The 13,871-nt window shown below is 38.6% G+C and overlaps 1 protein-coding gene across 2 annotated transcripts in view; it reads left to right on the forward strand.

Annotated features, from left to right (window-relative positions):
• Positions 1-13,871, forward strand: part of SORCS1 (sortilin related VPS10 domain containing receptor 1) — a 255,662-nt gene that overhangs the window by 147,649 nt on the left and 94,142 nt on the right. For both annotated transcript variants that reach the window (XM_085064887.1, XM_085064888.1), the window contains exon 4: positions 7,426-7,584. In XM_085064887.1, the coding sequence (XP_084921013.1) occupies positions 7,426-7,584 (159 nt within the window). The remainder of the gene's footprint in view (positions 1-7,425; positions 7,585-13,871) is intronic.

The raw sequence follows: 13,871 nt of genomic DNA on the forward strand, positions 1-13,871 counted from the left end.
ACAGATGATTCCCACAGATAATAAAAAAATAGAACTTTCATTGGCTGCTTTTATTCTGCAGTCACTTTTGGCCTGTAGTGAACATCTTGAATAATACAGAACAGGTAAATGGAATTTTTTCCATCCACTAGCCAGCTTTTTATGTCAAAAAAAATTCATCAAGATGCCAAATGCAATTCTCAACTATTCTTTTATTAGGAATAGTGTGCAATCCCAGCTTTCAAAAATATTGGCAGATGGTAATTTTTCTCTCTTGAAAGATAGTCCTTTGCCATCAACTATTTTGGTGACAAGAGATTGTCTTATCACTCAATGAGCACTAAATCTTTCATGGGTGCAAACAAGATGAACTCACTGTCTGAACCTTTCGCCATGCCACTTCTCTTACATTTAAAAAGCCAAGATTTGAGGAAGATGATCCTATCCTACCAGTTATTGACCTCCTGTGGGTTCCTGGGGGAAATGATGATATGTTCCACTGCTTGGATCTGGATTCAGTCTGAATCTGAGCTACACTGTCTAGTCATCATGACTGTGGTTTTCTTTGGGGGAGACCTGAAGTATGTTACCCTCCATATCAGCAAAGTGCAAGCTGATTTAATGAGTTTGGGTTATGCATCTGTGTATGAATAAGAACTTCTTTCTTCTTAAGTCCCTAAGTCGTAATTGCAAAATAACTTGTTCACAGATCTTTTCCTTGTATTAAAGAGGCAATTTCTACTTCTGAGACTGTTCCAAACCAGGTCATCATTCAAAGGCAATATTCTTCTTCTTTTCTTCACTGTTAAAAGTGTAATTCTCTCACTGAAGTCTTTTCTTTCCTTACAAAATTGCTGCACTTTCTGAGTTAACAAGAACTTCTGGCAATGAAATACTCCACAATGCTTCAGTTGAATTATTGGTGTATTATTTTAATGGTGTCTTAATGAAATTGATCAGCAACTAACCTTGTCTTTTAGTTGGCATTAGAGACAGCTTCAAAACTGTCAGCTCTAGCTCATTTCATGTTTTCATTTAGGTGCTCCTACTGTTACCCAATTTATTTGAAGCAGAAGCTTGGGCCAGATTTTAGTGGCATTATTCATGTGCACAGTTCTACAGAAGCTGATGTTAGCCCATGAGGAAAGATTGTTAAAACTTCATGAAGGCTTCCGTCTCCTCTTTCCCTGTTAGTATCCAACTAAATGCTTGTGTTGTTTCTTTTGTGATTTTATCTCTAATTTGTTTGCTCTTGCAAGCATTTACTGCTTCCAGTAACTCAGTCCTGTAAAAGGAATACATCTAATTTGCTTTACAGTAGTGTTGCATTTATTTCAGAATTCCATGAACAAAGCAGTTCCTTTCTCTGGATTGTTTAAATTTATATTTTATTCTAGGTCTTGAGAGAGCTTAAGCAATGAACGAGTTCAATTAATTAAAAGCAGAGCACATTTCTTTGAAGTGCATGTGTGAACTGCTGGATCTGGAGGATCAGATTCTCTCTTTACTCACACAATCTCACACAAACTCACACACAGTTACACACTCTCACACACACTCTCTTACACACCCTTACACACACTCTCACACTCATACACATTGTAAAAGGCAATCCAAGTTCAGAAGTGATATGTAAAGTGGCAGAAATTACATTTCATTATGTTGTCACTCCACGGCCTTGATCCTCTTGTAGTCAGTCACCATGTGAAAAAAACAAACTCCACAGCCCTCTAAAATTATCCAACTGATGTGCAGAGAAGCTGGGAAAAAATGCAACTCGTTAGAGAATTTAAGTAGGGGATGCCCTGCTTTTGTTAGGAGTAGGACATTTCTGGTTTGTGCTGCTGATTTCCTCTTCTGCTAAATCTTGAGACAAATATAGTTCTGTGTGGGTCACCAGGGTTGGGTCTATGCATGAAGCATGTGATAGATAAGGAAGGTGAAGGTTCTTTCAGTGGATTTGACCTGATTTGCGTTTTATCCCCATTTCTGGTCAGGTGATATCTGTTGGTACATCAAAAGTGAATGAAAGAACATGTGACTCTATGAAATAGATTTTATTTTTTTCATGCTGTTTTATTTCACTTGTACTATGCTCTCTCCTACAAAGAGTTGGCAAAAAGCTAGTCCAAGTAGATATGAATGGACAAAAAAAAAAAGATTGAGAGCAATTCTGGACTTTTTTTACTAAGCCACTAAGTCTGGCATTCATGGCAGATGTATAAGGATCATAACTCCATCTCTAGGAGCAATGAGAGTCCTCCTGCTAAGAATTCTTGGGTTTCTTTGTGACAATGTCAAAAATACATGTAATTGTCAATGGCAACATCATCAGCAGAGTTAGTAATGAAAAAGTATGAAAAAAGTGTGGACTGTTATAAGGTCTATAAATTATGTTTGGTTTTCATTTGTCATTTCAAGGAAAAGCAAATCACGTTTCTCCCTTTTTAGAGGAGAGATGATTAATGGATGCCTTGCATTTGGTTGCAAAAGTCTGTGTCAACTATATTGGTTTTTTTTTACAGACAAAAAAACCCATCCATCTGGAGCATCACGAAGTGCAGTGTGTGCTTGCTCTGTTTGGTGTGAATAAGCAGATTCTGATCATTGCTGAGCTCTGATCTGAACAGAGAGTAATTACTCTTGCTGGGGAGAAGTAGAGTCTTTGCTCGTGTTCACTCTTTGCTTTTGTTTGACATAAGACAACAATTAACCAGAGCAGAGGCACTCTGTGGTTGGTTTCCCACTACGAAGGGCTTTTGCTGGAAGTGAGAGGTAGATGGATATAGCTCTTCTTACTCCTGCATTAATAACTTGATTTTGTAGTGGTGGAATCAGAGGTAGTTAAGAACTGTCAATGTGAAAATCATGGACCCAAGTCTTCACCTACAGCCCAACCAAACTGATAATGTTATCATTGTGTGCATAGATGAGTGTTGATCATTTCTCTCAGGTAACAAGCAATAGGACAAGGGGAAATGGCTTCAAGTTGTACCAGAGGAGTTTTACGTTATATACAAGGAAAACCTTCTTCACTGAAAGGGTAGTGAAGCACTGGAACAGGCTGCCCAGGATGTGGTTGAGTCACCATCCCTGGAAGTGTTTGAAAAGTGTATAAATGTGATGTTTAGGGACATGGTTTAGGGGTGGATCTGGCAGTGTTAGACTAATGGCTGGACTTGATGATCTTAGAAGTATTTTCCAGCATTTTATCCCATGGCAATTTCACATCCTTTGGCAAGGGAATGCCTTGAAAATCATATTTGACTATATGAGCTCGGTTGCCTTTCCCTACAGGCTCTGAGGACCTGGATAAATTTAATGTGTGCTTTTCATGTGCAAAAGTCATGTTGATTACTCTATGATGTTTGGAATAAACTCATCCAAAAAAGCAGTGTTAGCTGAGAAAGCAGTAATTGCTGTGTTAGGCTCTGTAGAAGCAGAGCAAGATGTTCAATGCTTCTTTGAGCAGCTCACATTTCAAGAAATCCAGCATGCTTTCTACAGTGAAGCCCAAAATTATGAAAACAGTTTCTTTCTAATCTCTTTATTTTAGATATTCTTAGCTATTAAAATGTATGGCATCTAAACTTAGAATAATATTTGTTATTGTCGCTGGTTTTGGTTTTCATGCTTTTCTTGTTCAACACATTTATGTCTGCTTGTATTTTCTGTATAAGCAGCTACATTAAAGTCAATGGCTAATAGACTACTTCAAAGCTGAAATTGGCTTAATTTATTTAAAAGAAAATTCTAAAGTGTACTTACTCTGTATTTTATATGCTGCAACAACAAAAGCATTAAAATTAATTGTACTTTCCCTCCTTTCTCATTTATATTCCAGGCAACTTAGGCAATAAAACTAAACTAACGTGACTGCACCTACATTAGCATGTAGTGCAGCGTGGTGAGAGTGTGTTTGAAGAATGAAATGGTTGATGTTGAGATGACATCTGCAGTATGGGCATTTTGGAGGTAGAGGGTCTGACTTCAGGGTAGTGCTAACCTGATGCTGTGGTCTGAATGTCCAGTAGTGGCTGGAAAACGTTACATGCACTTCTGAAGTGTATCATGGAATCACTGAATGGTTTGTGTTGGAAGGGACTTTAAATGGTTTGTGTTGGAAGGGACATCTAGTTTCAGCCCCCTGACATGGGCAAGGGATGTTCTGGTTTAGTTTCCTTGGAAAGGAATGCATTTTCTCTGCTCTGAGATCACTGTGACCTGAGTCAGAGCACAAGGTCTTGCTACAGAGGTTTCCCCAAATATTTTGGAGGGTTAATTTCAGAAGCACACTCCTGGTGTGCTCTGAAAGGTTTATAGAGATACACATAGCATTTTCCTCTTGTTTTGACATACTTTTTATGCAGATATCAATTTATTCTACTTATCCAATAAATGCTGTCTTTTGGGCTTGTAACTGTGATTATTTACAAGCAGATATGTCATAATGAAATTTGCTTTTCTTATCTTGTAAGAAACACGGTGCTGTGGCTGTGATCCGAGTAGTGTGTGATACTCAACTCTAGCTTGTTCTGCTTTATGACACGTGTGCAGAGTGATTAGCAATACAAGGTACAACAGTGGAGCAGATAATGCTGAAAGCTGGTCTCACAGTTAGCCATCTGACTGGTGGATAGAGTCATCCATCAGCTCCCTGCCCTGTCTCCCCCTCTCTGTGTGCCCTCACAAAAATTCACAGCAGTTCAGCACAGCTCTGCCTCGACGGAGGTGCTGCTGGCATTTGAAACAAAACTGGTGTGTCCTGAATTACTTTCACCTACAGGATGGCTGATTATCACAATGCAATAGCCAAGGGTTTTTGAGACCAGAGACACCTGAAAACAAAGTATTAATAGCCCAGGCTGGTAGTTAGCAGATTAAAGCCAAAGTCAGCAGTGTTTGAAAGTCTGTTTAGACACTTAACTTTTATTGATTGGATGAGGAATTAGGTGCTTCGATGTCTCAACAGTTTCTTCCTCCAGTCTCTAAGAAATGCAGATAAGAGCACTTTTGCACTTCAGAGGAGTGGCCTGACAGCAAATGTGTTAAGGCAGTGATGTGCTGGGATGTGACAGTGATGAGGTCAGATGAGTTCCTTGCCCAGGTAGAAGGAAATATGTGGGACTAGAGTGGATCTTGATTAACAACTTGCCTTAGAGGAACAATCCAAAGTCAATGACAAGACTCTTATTAACTTCAGGGAGCTCAGATCAAGCCCATTGATTTGTGCTTATTTCTGCTCTAGTTGCTCTAGTCCAAATTAATGCTGTGCTGTGATATTTCCAAATACCAACATAAACAAAATCCACTCAAGAAGGAAGTCATAAAAATAGGAAAATCATAATGCTTGAATCACAGTACTGATTCAATAAATGTTAAACATAGGAACATTGTCCCAGAAATTACTGTGATAAGAAAAAGGAACCCAACTGATAAACATCACAATTTTTGGCTTCAGAAGTTGGATAGGCTGCTTAGTGACAGTATATTTGTATGTATTGATTGTTTGATTATGAATCCTTTCTGTGTAGCTTCTAGCATCTATCAGTCTTCAGTTTAGAAGACATATGAATTACATGCTTGGTGTATTTGAAAGTGTTAATTGAAAATAAAAATGTTAAAAAATGCATATTTTCATCACAAATTTCTAAAGTAAATCAAATACAGTAGGAGATTCTACCTTTATGCTACAATGGAAACATTACCCTATTTTATATTAGAGATACAATGGGGTTATGGAACTGGTGTGAGATTATTTGGGTTCTGAAAGTTCAGGGATTTTGCAGAACCCCAAACTTCTAAGTCACAGGCCAGATTGTTATGCTACCAAGGGGGTTTCTAGAGATAGAACAAAAGATTTGGCAGCTGCACAATAATGAAGGACATATTCTGTGTAGATTATATGTGTATTTACACCTACACATACAAATAGTTCTTCAGCATCTGGTGCCTCACAGACACCAGATGCCTTGTTTCTTTATAAATCATAGGTAGTCAGCTAAGTTTTATCAAACTCTGCCTGCCTAAATGAAAGAAGAGAAGGAAATGGAGTGTGCGATTTTTGCAGTGCTCAAATCCAGGTAGAAATTTGCTCTGAGAAATGCCAGGTATGGATCCTTTTATTTCAGGCTTGTCTAAAAACAGATCAGTGTGGCTAGCACAGGTCTTTCCCATGAGAACATTCTCCTGTGTTTTATAAACAAAGATAAAGTTTGGATGTTGTTGTTACAGTGTCTCGAGGTTTGGACAGTTCAGGCCTGGCCAGTCAGGCCTAGGGGGAGGTTTCTGACTGACCAATCTGGGTGACCTCTGAAAAGTCTATATATATGTTGTATTCAAAATAATAAAGGCTTTTTCTATGCCACGCTGAGAATCCGGGTTCTTCTTCTCTGCTAGTGGCTCAACAGCGACAGATCAGTGTTTGCCATTTGCAAAACAACTCAGAAAAAATAAAATAAAAATGGTAATACTTCGAGCCTTTAATACCTTTCCAAGGCAAATATTCTTTAAAACTTCTCATGTTTTTTGAGTCGTGATGCCTCATTTCCATTCCTTAGGGGTATTGCTCTGTTGCTTGCTGAAATACTGAAACAATCTCTTTTTGCTGCTCAGACCTATACATTCTCTCATGCAGAGACACGAGAGGAGTAACTCATTACTGTCACTGTTTCATCAACAATGCAGAGCAATTAATACCACTGTTAATGGGGACAAGTAGCTACTACAGCTGCAACCCTATATCTTTGTCATTCCTAAACTAACACTCCTGGACAAAGCTAGAAAGCAACTTGACCATTTTTGATACACGAAGAATCTACAATTCACAGCACCTTAGAAACAGGAGGTGGAAAGAACCCAGCACATTATCAAATGTGTTCTCATGCCAAAGCAAGACTGCTTGCTGCAGACAGCCAGGTTATAACATTTCAGGCAATGAAACTGCCTTCTCTGAAATTTCTGCCAGAGTCTAGTGAAACCCACCATTAGAGATCAGTCTTTCTTCTCTCTCTGAGTTTTGTGTTGTTTGTTGTTTTTTTTTTCTTAACACCTGACTTTTTGTCTGCCACTCCAACAGATTATTCTTTGAAAACCCTAGCAGCCCACTGTGCCTGCCAGGTAACTTCCCAGTGCTCTAGTGCTTCTAACTGCTCTAGTGTTCGAAAGTTCAGGTTTAATTTTGCAAATAACCTAAGCACAGCTTTATTTAGATCTGGTTTAACTAGTGGTAATTTTGCCTATTTGATCATAAGTTATGTGTTAATATACATAGCTAAGACATACTGTTTGCATTACTGAAACATTGGCTATGGTAGTTTTGACATTACATTGAAGCATTTTGAAAGAGTCATATATAAAAAACTTATCTGAAGTTCCTAGCTGCTCGCTTACTTTTCCATCTGACTCGTCTTAATCACTGTATTTTCATCTCTCCCTTCCATACAGATTATGCTGCTGACTGATCCAGAAGTCGAAAGCAGCTTATTAATCAGTTCTGATGAGGGTGCCACCTATCAAAAATACCGTCTGAACTTCTACATCCACAGTCTGCTCTTCCACCCCAAGCAGGAAGATTGGATCTTAGCCTACAGCCAAGATCAGAAGGTAAGAATTGTTGGTAGCATTTGGCTTTGTTTGCTTAGGGAGAAGTTAGAGTTTCCCCATCTCTATGTGCAACTGCATTCAGGATAGTATTTGGGGTGATACCAGGACAGTCTTGCAAATACCAGTTTGGTATTTCCAAGCAGAAGACATTGACCAAGCCTCAGTGTAAAGGTCAAAGTAAAGGACGTGGGCATCTGCTGTGTTCTCAGGGCCTAGCCCTCTATTACTGATCTGGCAGTCTGTGTTTATTCATCCATCCTTTTGGCAATATTGTGTGACAGGCAATGGGCAGAGAAGACAGCTAGAATCCTTCACAAACCTCTGATGAGGCTTTTGGCCCCTTATTTGACAATTATCCTCCTCCAGTTTAGTATCAGCTCCAAGAACATATAAAAAACTCCTTGTTCCTCTCTGGTTGGCATATTTTCAAGTAGTTTTTTATTTTCTAAGAGAAAGAAATGTAGCAGTGAATCAATTTCCTTTGAAGTCCAGTTCCCTCAGTATGGGTAATCCATCAGCCAAATAAATATGCTGAGAGATTTGCCTTCATTTTTTGCTGCCCAACCTAACACAACACAGGACTTTATTGTGGAGAACTCATTGTTAGAGTTTTTTGAAAATCAGATACATCAATACTCATAAGTCAGTTTTCTTACAGTGAAGGACTTGATAGACCTCAATCTGTTTAGTTCAACGAAAAGCATACTGAAGGAAAACTATATTGTTGTGCATAAATATTTCCATGGGGGAAGACAAATCATAGGAGAAACCATTTTGATTTAGCGATAAAAACTTCTAACAAAATTGATGGTTAGGAGTCAATGGGAGATAAACTCAGCTGTAAAGTAACCAGCCTTTGGAGCAAACTGCTCAGAGAAATGGCAGATTTCACATCCTGATGTTTTAAAATTTTTGAATAAAAATGGAAAAAGACCAAAAGAGTTTGTTGAGCTCCCAGCAGGGGTAGAAGAGTGAAATATCTCCACACTTAGCATGTGAGATTTTATACAAAATAATTTAGTGGTCTTTTTGTTTTGTGTATGAGTCGTCCATGAGAATAGAATCTGTGAATATAATCAATAATCTAACTATTGTCTGAATAGCTTAGGTTATACATTCATGTAAGGATCATGTAAGGATCAACATAAAAGTTTGAAATCTGTGATGTTTTCCATCTGTGTAGTTAAATTCATTGTAAAATATATAAACTACTAATTTTCATTTTGCATAGATTAGGCTAGTTGTTACTCTTACCATAAGCCTGAGAAACCAAAGGCATAGGGAAACTGAGTTAAGTAGGTAAGGTTGCAAAATGATCATATTGAAATTTTTGGAATATTTCCATCCTTCACTTTACACTCAAAACCAGAATCCTTACAGGACTGTGGCTTAATATCCTTTGCAACTGAGAAATGCATCTTGCCTCCTAATTCTTCCTGAGCAATCAATTGCATGCAATCTTTTTCACTCACCCCACTCATAGAATTTTGTAGAGTGTACTATGGTTATACTCTGTTCAGAGGAAGGTGCAGATTAAATTATTTCTGTGTGTTCAGTATGTAATTAGACAAGGCCCAAATGTTTCCTTTCCCTTGTGGCTGTTGAGTTCTCTGGACTGATATGAAACAGAGCAGAAGCTGCTCTCTGATGTCTTTTTAGGACCATTGGAATGAAAGTTTCTGTATGTTAGTAACAGGAAATTTATTACATGAAGATCAATGAAACTTTCTGTGGGAACTTCATCTAATAAAAGTAGGATATAGTGGAAAACTAAATTCGAAGGTTAGGGTATTTAGTCCGGTCAGGGAATAATTCTGAATTAGAGGCCATACAGCTAAGGCTTATTTAATTTAAGATTGATGGCTACCAACAAGTATATTGGCACTCTTCCACAGGAAACTTCCACTCTTCCACAGAGTCCTAAAGACAATCTGGATATAAGAACAAAGGGTCCATTTGTGTGTTAACCTGAATTTATGTGGTTCATGTTGGAGTTGTGTGTATGGAGTGTGTGGGAGGTGTTTGGGGAGAGAGGCTCTAGGCTGTATTATAAACTTTTTTGTTATGGCATTGATTAGAAAATTGGATAACTGTTAGTAATTCAATACTTTAGTTGCAAGACAAAAATCAGGTAGCACAAAGTCTGTAGATCTGTACCAATTAACTCCAAAATAAAATTTTAAAAGTACACTGAATGGGTATGAGTCACAGGCCTGGTTTCTGCTTTAAAGCCTAATGGATACATTTTCTGACTTCAACAAGCTTTGGTCAAGAACTGTAGAGGGTAGCCAGCAGGCAAAGAGAATTAATCAGCTTGGACTAAATTAAAAGTAACTCCAACTAAGGGTCAAGTTCAGCCTATGGCTAAGTGTAAATGACTCCCATTGGTTTCATGTTTGTATATCCAAAGGCAGAATTTTCTCAGAGTAATTAAGAGGTCCTGCAGGTATTCAGATAATTGCAATGGGAGCTGAGGGGTGCTTTGGAACAAATGACACTGCTGTTAGCTATTCCTGATCTTGTGCTAAGGCTGTATTTAAGGGAAGAGAATCCATTCCTCCTTGGATTCCAGGCACTATGTGCACACTGACTGAGAGTCACCCAAGGAGGCAATGGAAACATAACTGCATGGTAAGGAATTTACATTTTGATGCCACTGACTCAAGAGGATGTGAAGGTTTTCTTGATGGGGACTTCAAAGAGTAAATTGGATTTTGACCAGTTAGGATTGGTGCAGTCATTTAATTTTGCTGCTGATAGGAGGGAGGTGATAATCAACTAGAAAACACTTTAATATCCTTCTAGCAAGCCACTTGATTGTTGTCATCCATTTCCATCATGCCATTGCAGCAGATAGGATGGGGAAAATCAGGTGATGAATAGAGCAAGAGCTGGAGAGACAGTAGTCACATTGGGTCTGGACTGTTTTGGTTCTCAGAAGTTGTCCATCCAATTAAGGACTGATGAGGGCAAAGCCAACAGTAGTGGATGCCTCTCATTGCTCAGCTGTAATAAACAGCAAATGGGTCACACAGAATCATTCCTCAATCTCTTCACAGCCCACTGAGCCTACCACTATGATAAGATCTTTTCTTTGTTGTTTGAATAGGGATTTATTCAATGGTAGGAAAATCTGTTTTAACTGAAGTAATTTGATGTCCCAGTTTCTTGGGTGTTGTTTGAGTGAATGTGGTTAATTACTGGGGTTCAGCTGACGAGCAATAACTCGTTAAGCTTCAGTGACTTCAGTTGCTTTTGTTCACATCTCTTTCTCCTATGTCTCTGCCTTGGGCAGTGGACTTGAATTACCACTGCTGACAGACCAGTCCCTTATTCAGTCATGGCTTTTTCCTGCCAGTCTTGAGAAAAAAAAAAGAGCAGCAAACCATCTGCTGCCTGCACTAATTGCTTCATGATTGCATTCATTGTTCTGGCGGAAAGTACAGTTGTTACTTGGCTGATTCTTACCATATAATTGCAGAGCTACTGCATGCTTCTCCATTTGCTGTGCAAAGGAGTTACAAATCAGAAGGAAACTTCAGACACAGTAAAGCAGTGCTTGGGAGGCAAAAGCTTTCTGGAGGTCTTGTACGTGTGATTTCTCGTGGGTTTAATCAACTTGCTTGTAGAATGAAGGACTGTATTTTATGGGAGTATTACTTATGTATTACTGTGTAATCTTCAAAAGTGGTTTGCTGTGTAATCAGACTGTGGAATACAAGAGCCTCCAGTTCATGTGGAGACATCTTCTGCTATTCAGATGGGTCAGACACAAAGAGGAGTGGTTAGTAATCAGCCAGGAATAACAGAGCTATTTGGGGAGATGAAATAAAGGTGAAATTGGGAAACACAAGTCAGACAGGCAAAATGCAGGGTGGTAATTTCTCAGCTCAGGAATAAATGCACAAAGGCACTCAAGTACTGAAAGGCAGCAACAGAGGCTGAAAAGCAGGTTTAAAATGGAGTTATTGTTGTTGCTTCTCCTTTCTCATTTTAAAGTAACTCTTGAAAAGCAAGGCACCCCAAATTAAAGGAGCCCTGTCAACATAGCACTAGTAAATGAAGAGGTTTATGTTTTGGGCTTTTTTCTATCTTTATTCATTTTGGCCTCTTCCATATATCTGATTCCATCTGTCTACCTTTATTTACTATGTGTATCATGCTGAAGATGAAAGCTAGGGACTGATACTTGGCTGCATTTCTAAAGTGCTGAAGTTTGACAAATCAGGATTATGATACTTTTGAGACAACATATCTTCTGATATCAAACCATAAAATGTTCTTCATTTGCCTACATTAAAGGATGTCCACTACTGCATTAAAGGATGCATGTAAGTAGAAGAGAAAGGTATTCTTATATCTGGGATGAGAGAGAAACCACTTAGAGATATGGATTCATATGGTCATAGGATGTCTGTGAGAGAACAGGCAAACACTTAAAAGTACCTTTGGCCCTGTCTATCTGTGTGTTTTGATCTAATACTTGTGTCTGACAGTGGAGTATCTGCCATAGCTGTAGCCACTATTCACTCTTCAACATGTGATGGGCTATTCTGGACACACTTCGTAATTTTAAAACCTTTCATTTTGCTGCATTAGGATCTTACTTTGAGGGTGAATGTGCTTGGAAAAGGATTACAGCCGGAACCTCCAGGGGTTCCTTTCAATGTAAATTATTCTTTTTCTATTTATAACCTCTCAGTTTTATTTGCAATAGTAATTTCTTACCTACATCAGAGAAGGGAGAATAAAATTCAGATTAATTTTATCAGAAATTGCATCATAGGGGGGGAAAAAAAAAAGCAAAAAAAAAAGCTGTTGACATCAAGTGACCTCCTTTTGGTGTGTTTTTTTTTCTCCCCACATGGCTGACAGCAGTGGTGACAACAATTTAGAGGGCTATTCACTTGGGCTAATGTTAACTGAGGGAGGCTAATCCCATCTAAAATTAATGGAGAGGAAAAAAGCTTCTCTAGAGTGGTAAGCATTAGCCACTTTGAATCATCCTCTGGAAAAGCCTATCTCTTTTGACAGACTGTGGACACAACCAGGGATCTAGTTTGCATAGAGCTAACATTAACTTGTATGAATAGCTCCCCCTTTCCCTGTGGCATTACTCCTGCAACAATCTGCACTATTTGTGTTAATATTTGGGGCACCAGTAATACTCCAAGACAGTTTTCCAGCAGACTTGAATCTCTTTCACACACATTGTTGAAGATGAAAAAGTAACAAGTCATATGTACATTAAAAGTTGTTTGCCCCAGCTTTTGCAACATTGCACTTTCTGCATGATCTTAGATAACTCTTCAGGGTTACCAGCACTTGTGCCACGGATGGAAATGGTCTTCCACGCAAAGGGCTTGTGAATGTTATTCCCTGTTTTTAAGATATTCCATGTGGTTCTGTTTTTAAGCAAGCAATGCACAGAAACACCCATATTTGTAGGTAGGGCTGTGTGTGAGAACCAGAAACCTGTTAGATGTCCTGATAACACAATTTGCACACAGCCCTTTGCAAATCTACCTTGCTATCTCTAGGCAAATGGAGAAGCATTTGATGGCAACCAGCATTCTGAAAATAAACAGGGAAGGGACATCAAAAGAAGCATAATGGTGCCAGATTGTATCTTCTTTTTTTTTTCCTTTCCTTTTTAAATTGGCCATAAGCCAGTGTACAAACTGTGTTGTAAAATATAGTTTCCTAGAGTACCCATCAGTCTTTTACAGACCTCAGTAGGCAAAGTGTGCTGGGGTAACAATTTAAAATAAAGAATGGAATTAAAAGTGATAGGAATCTTTAATGTTGTTTCCTACTCTAATAAGAAAAAGGAAAAAGAAAAAAAAAAATCAACTATCAGAGCCCAGTGGAAGATAGATTTCTGGGCCAGGAGTGTGATCAGTGAAACAGAAGGAAAGACTCTCAAGCAGTAATCACTGTGCTCTTTACCACTGACTCACTCATCTTTAGGCAAATCAATATGTCCTTGCTTATCCATCTGTATAAACATCAGCCTTCTGTACCCTTAGAGAACTTGTTCTTTTTCTGGTTTGGGATCCTTGGATACATGCTTTTAGGACAGGGTAGATCTGTTGTTTCAAATCTTGTTGATCAAGATTTTCTGTGCTCTGTATAACTCCCCTGTTCCAACTTCCATGAAAAAAAATTATTTTTTCTTTTCCATCAGAGTTGGATGGCTCAATGGATTAAGAATAAAGACATGCACTCCACATCACTAGAAGTGCTACTGATCTCTGTGGTGTTGAGCAACTCCCTTCACTTCTCTG

The sequence above is a fragment of the Lichenostomus cassidix genome, chromosome 6, assembly GCF_008360975.1.
Source record: "Lichenostomus cassidix isolate B80296 chromosome 6, HeHo_3.0, whole genome shotgun sequence".
In the NCBI taxonomy this organism is placed as follows: domain Eukaryota; kingdom Metazoa; phylum Chordata; class Aves; order Passeriformes; family Meliphagidae; genus Lichenostomus; species Lichenostomus cassidix.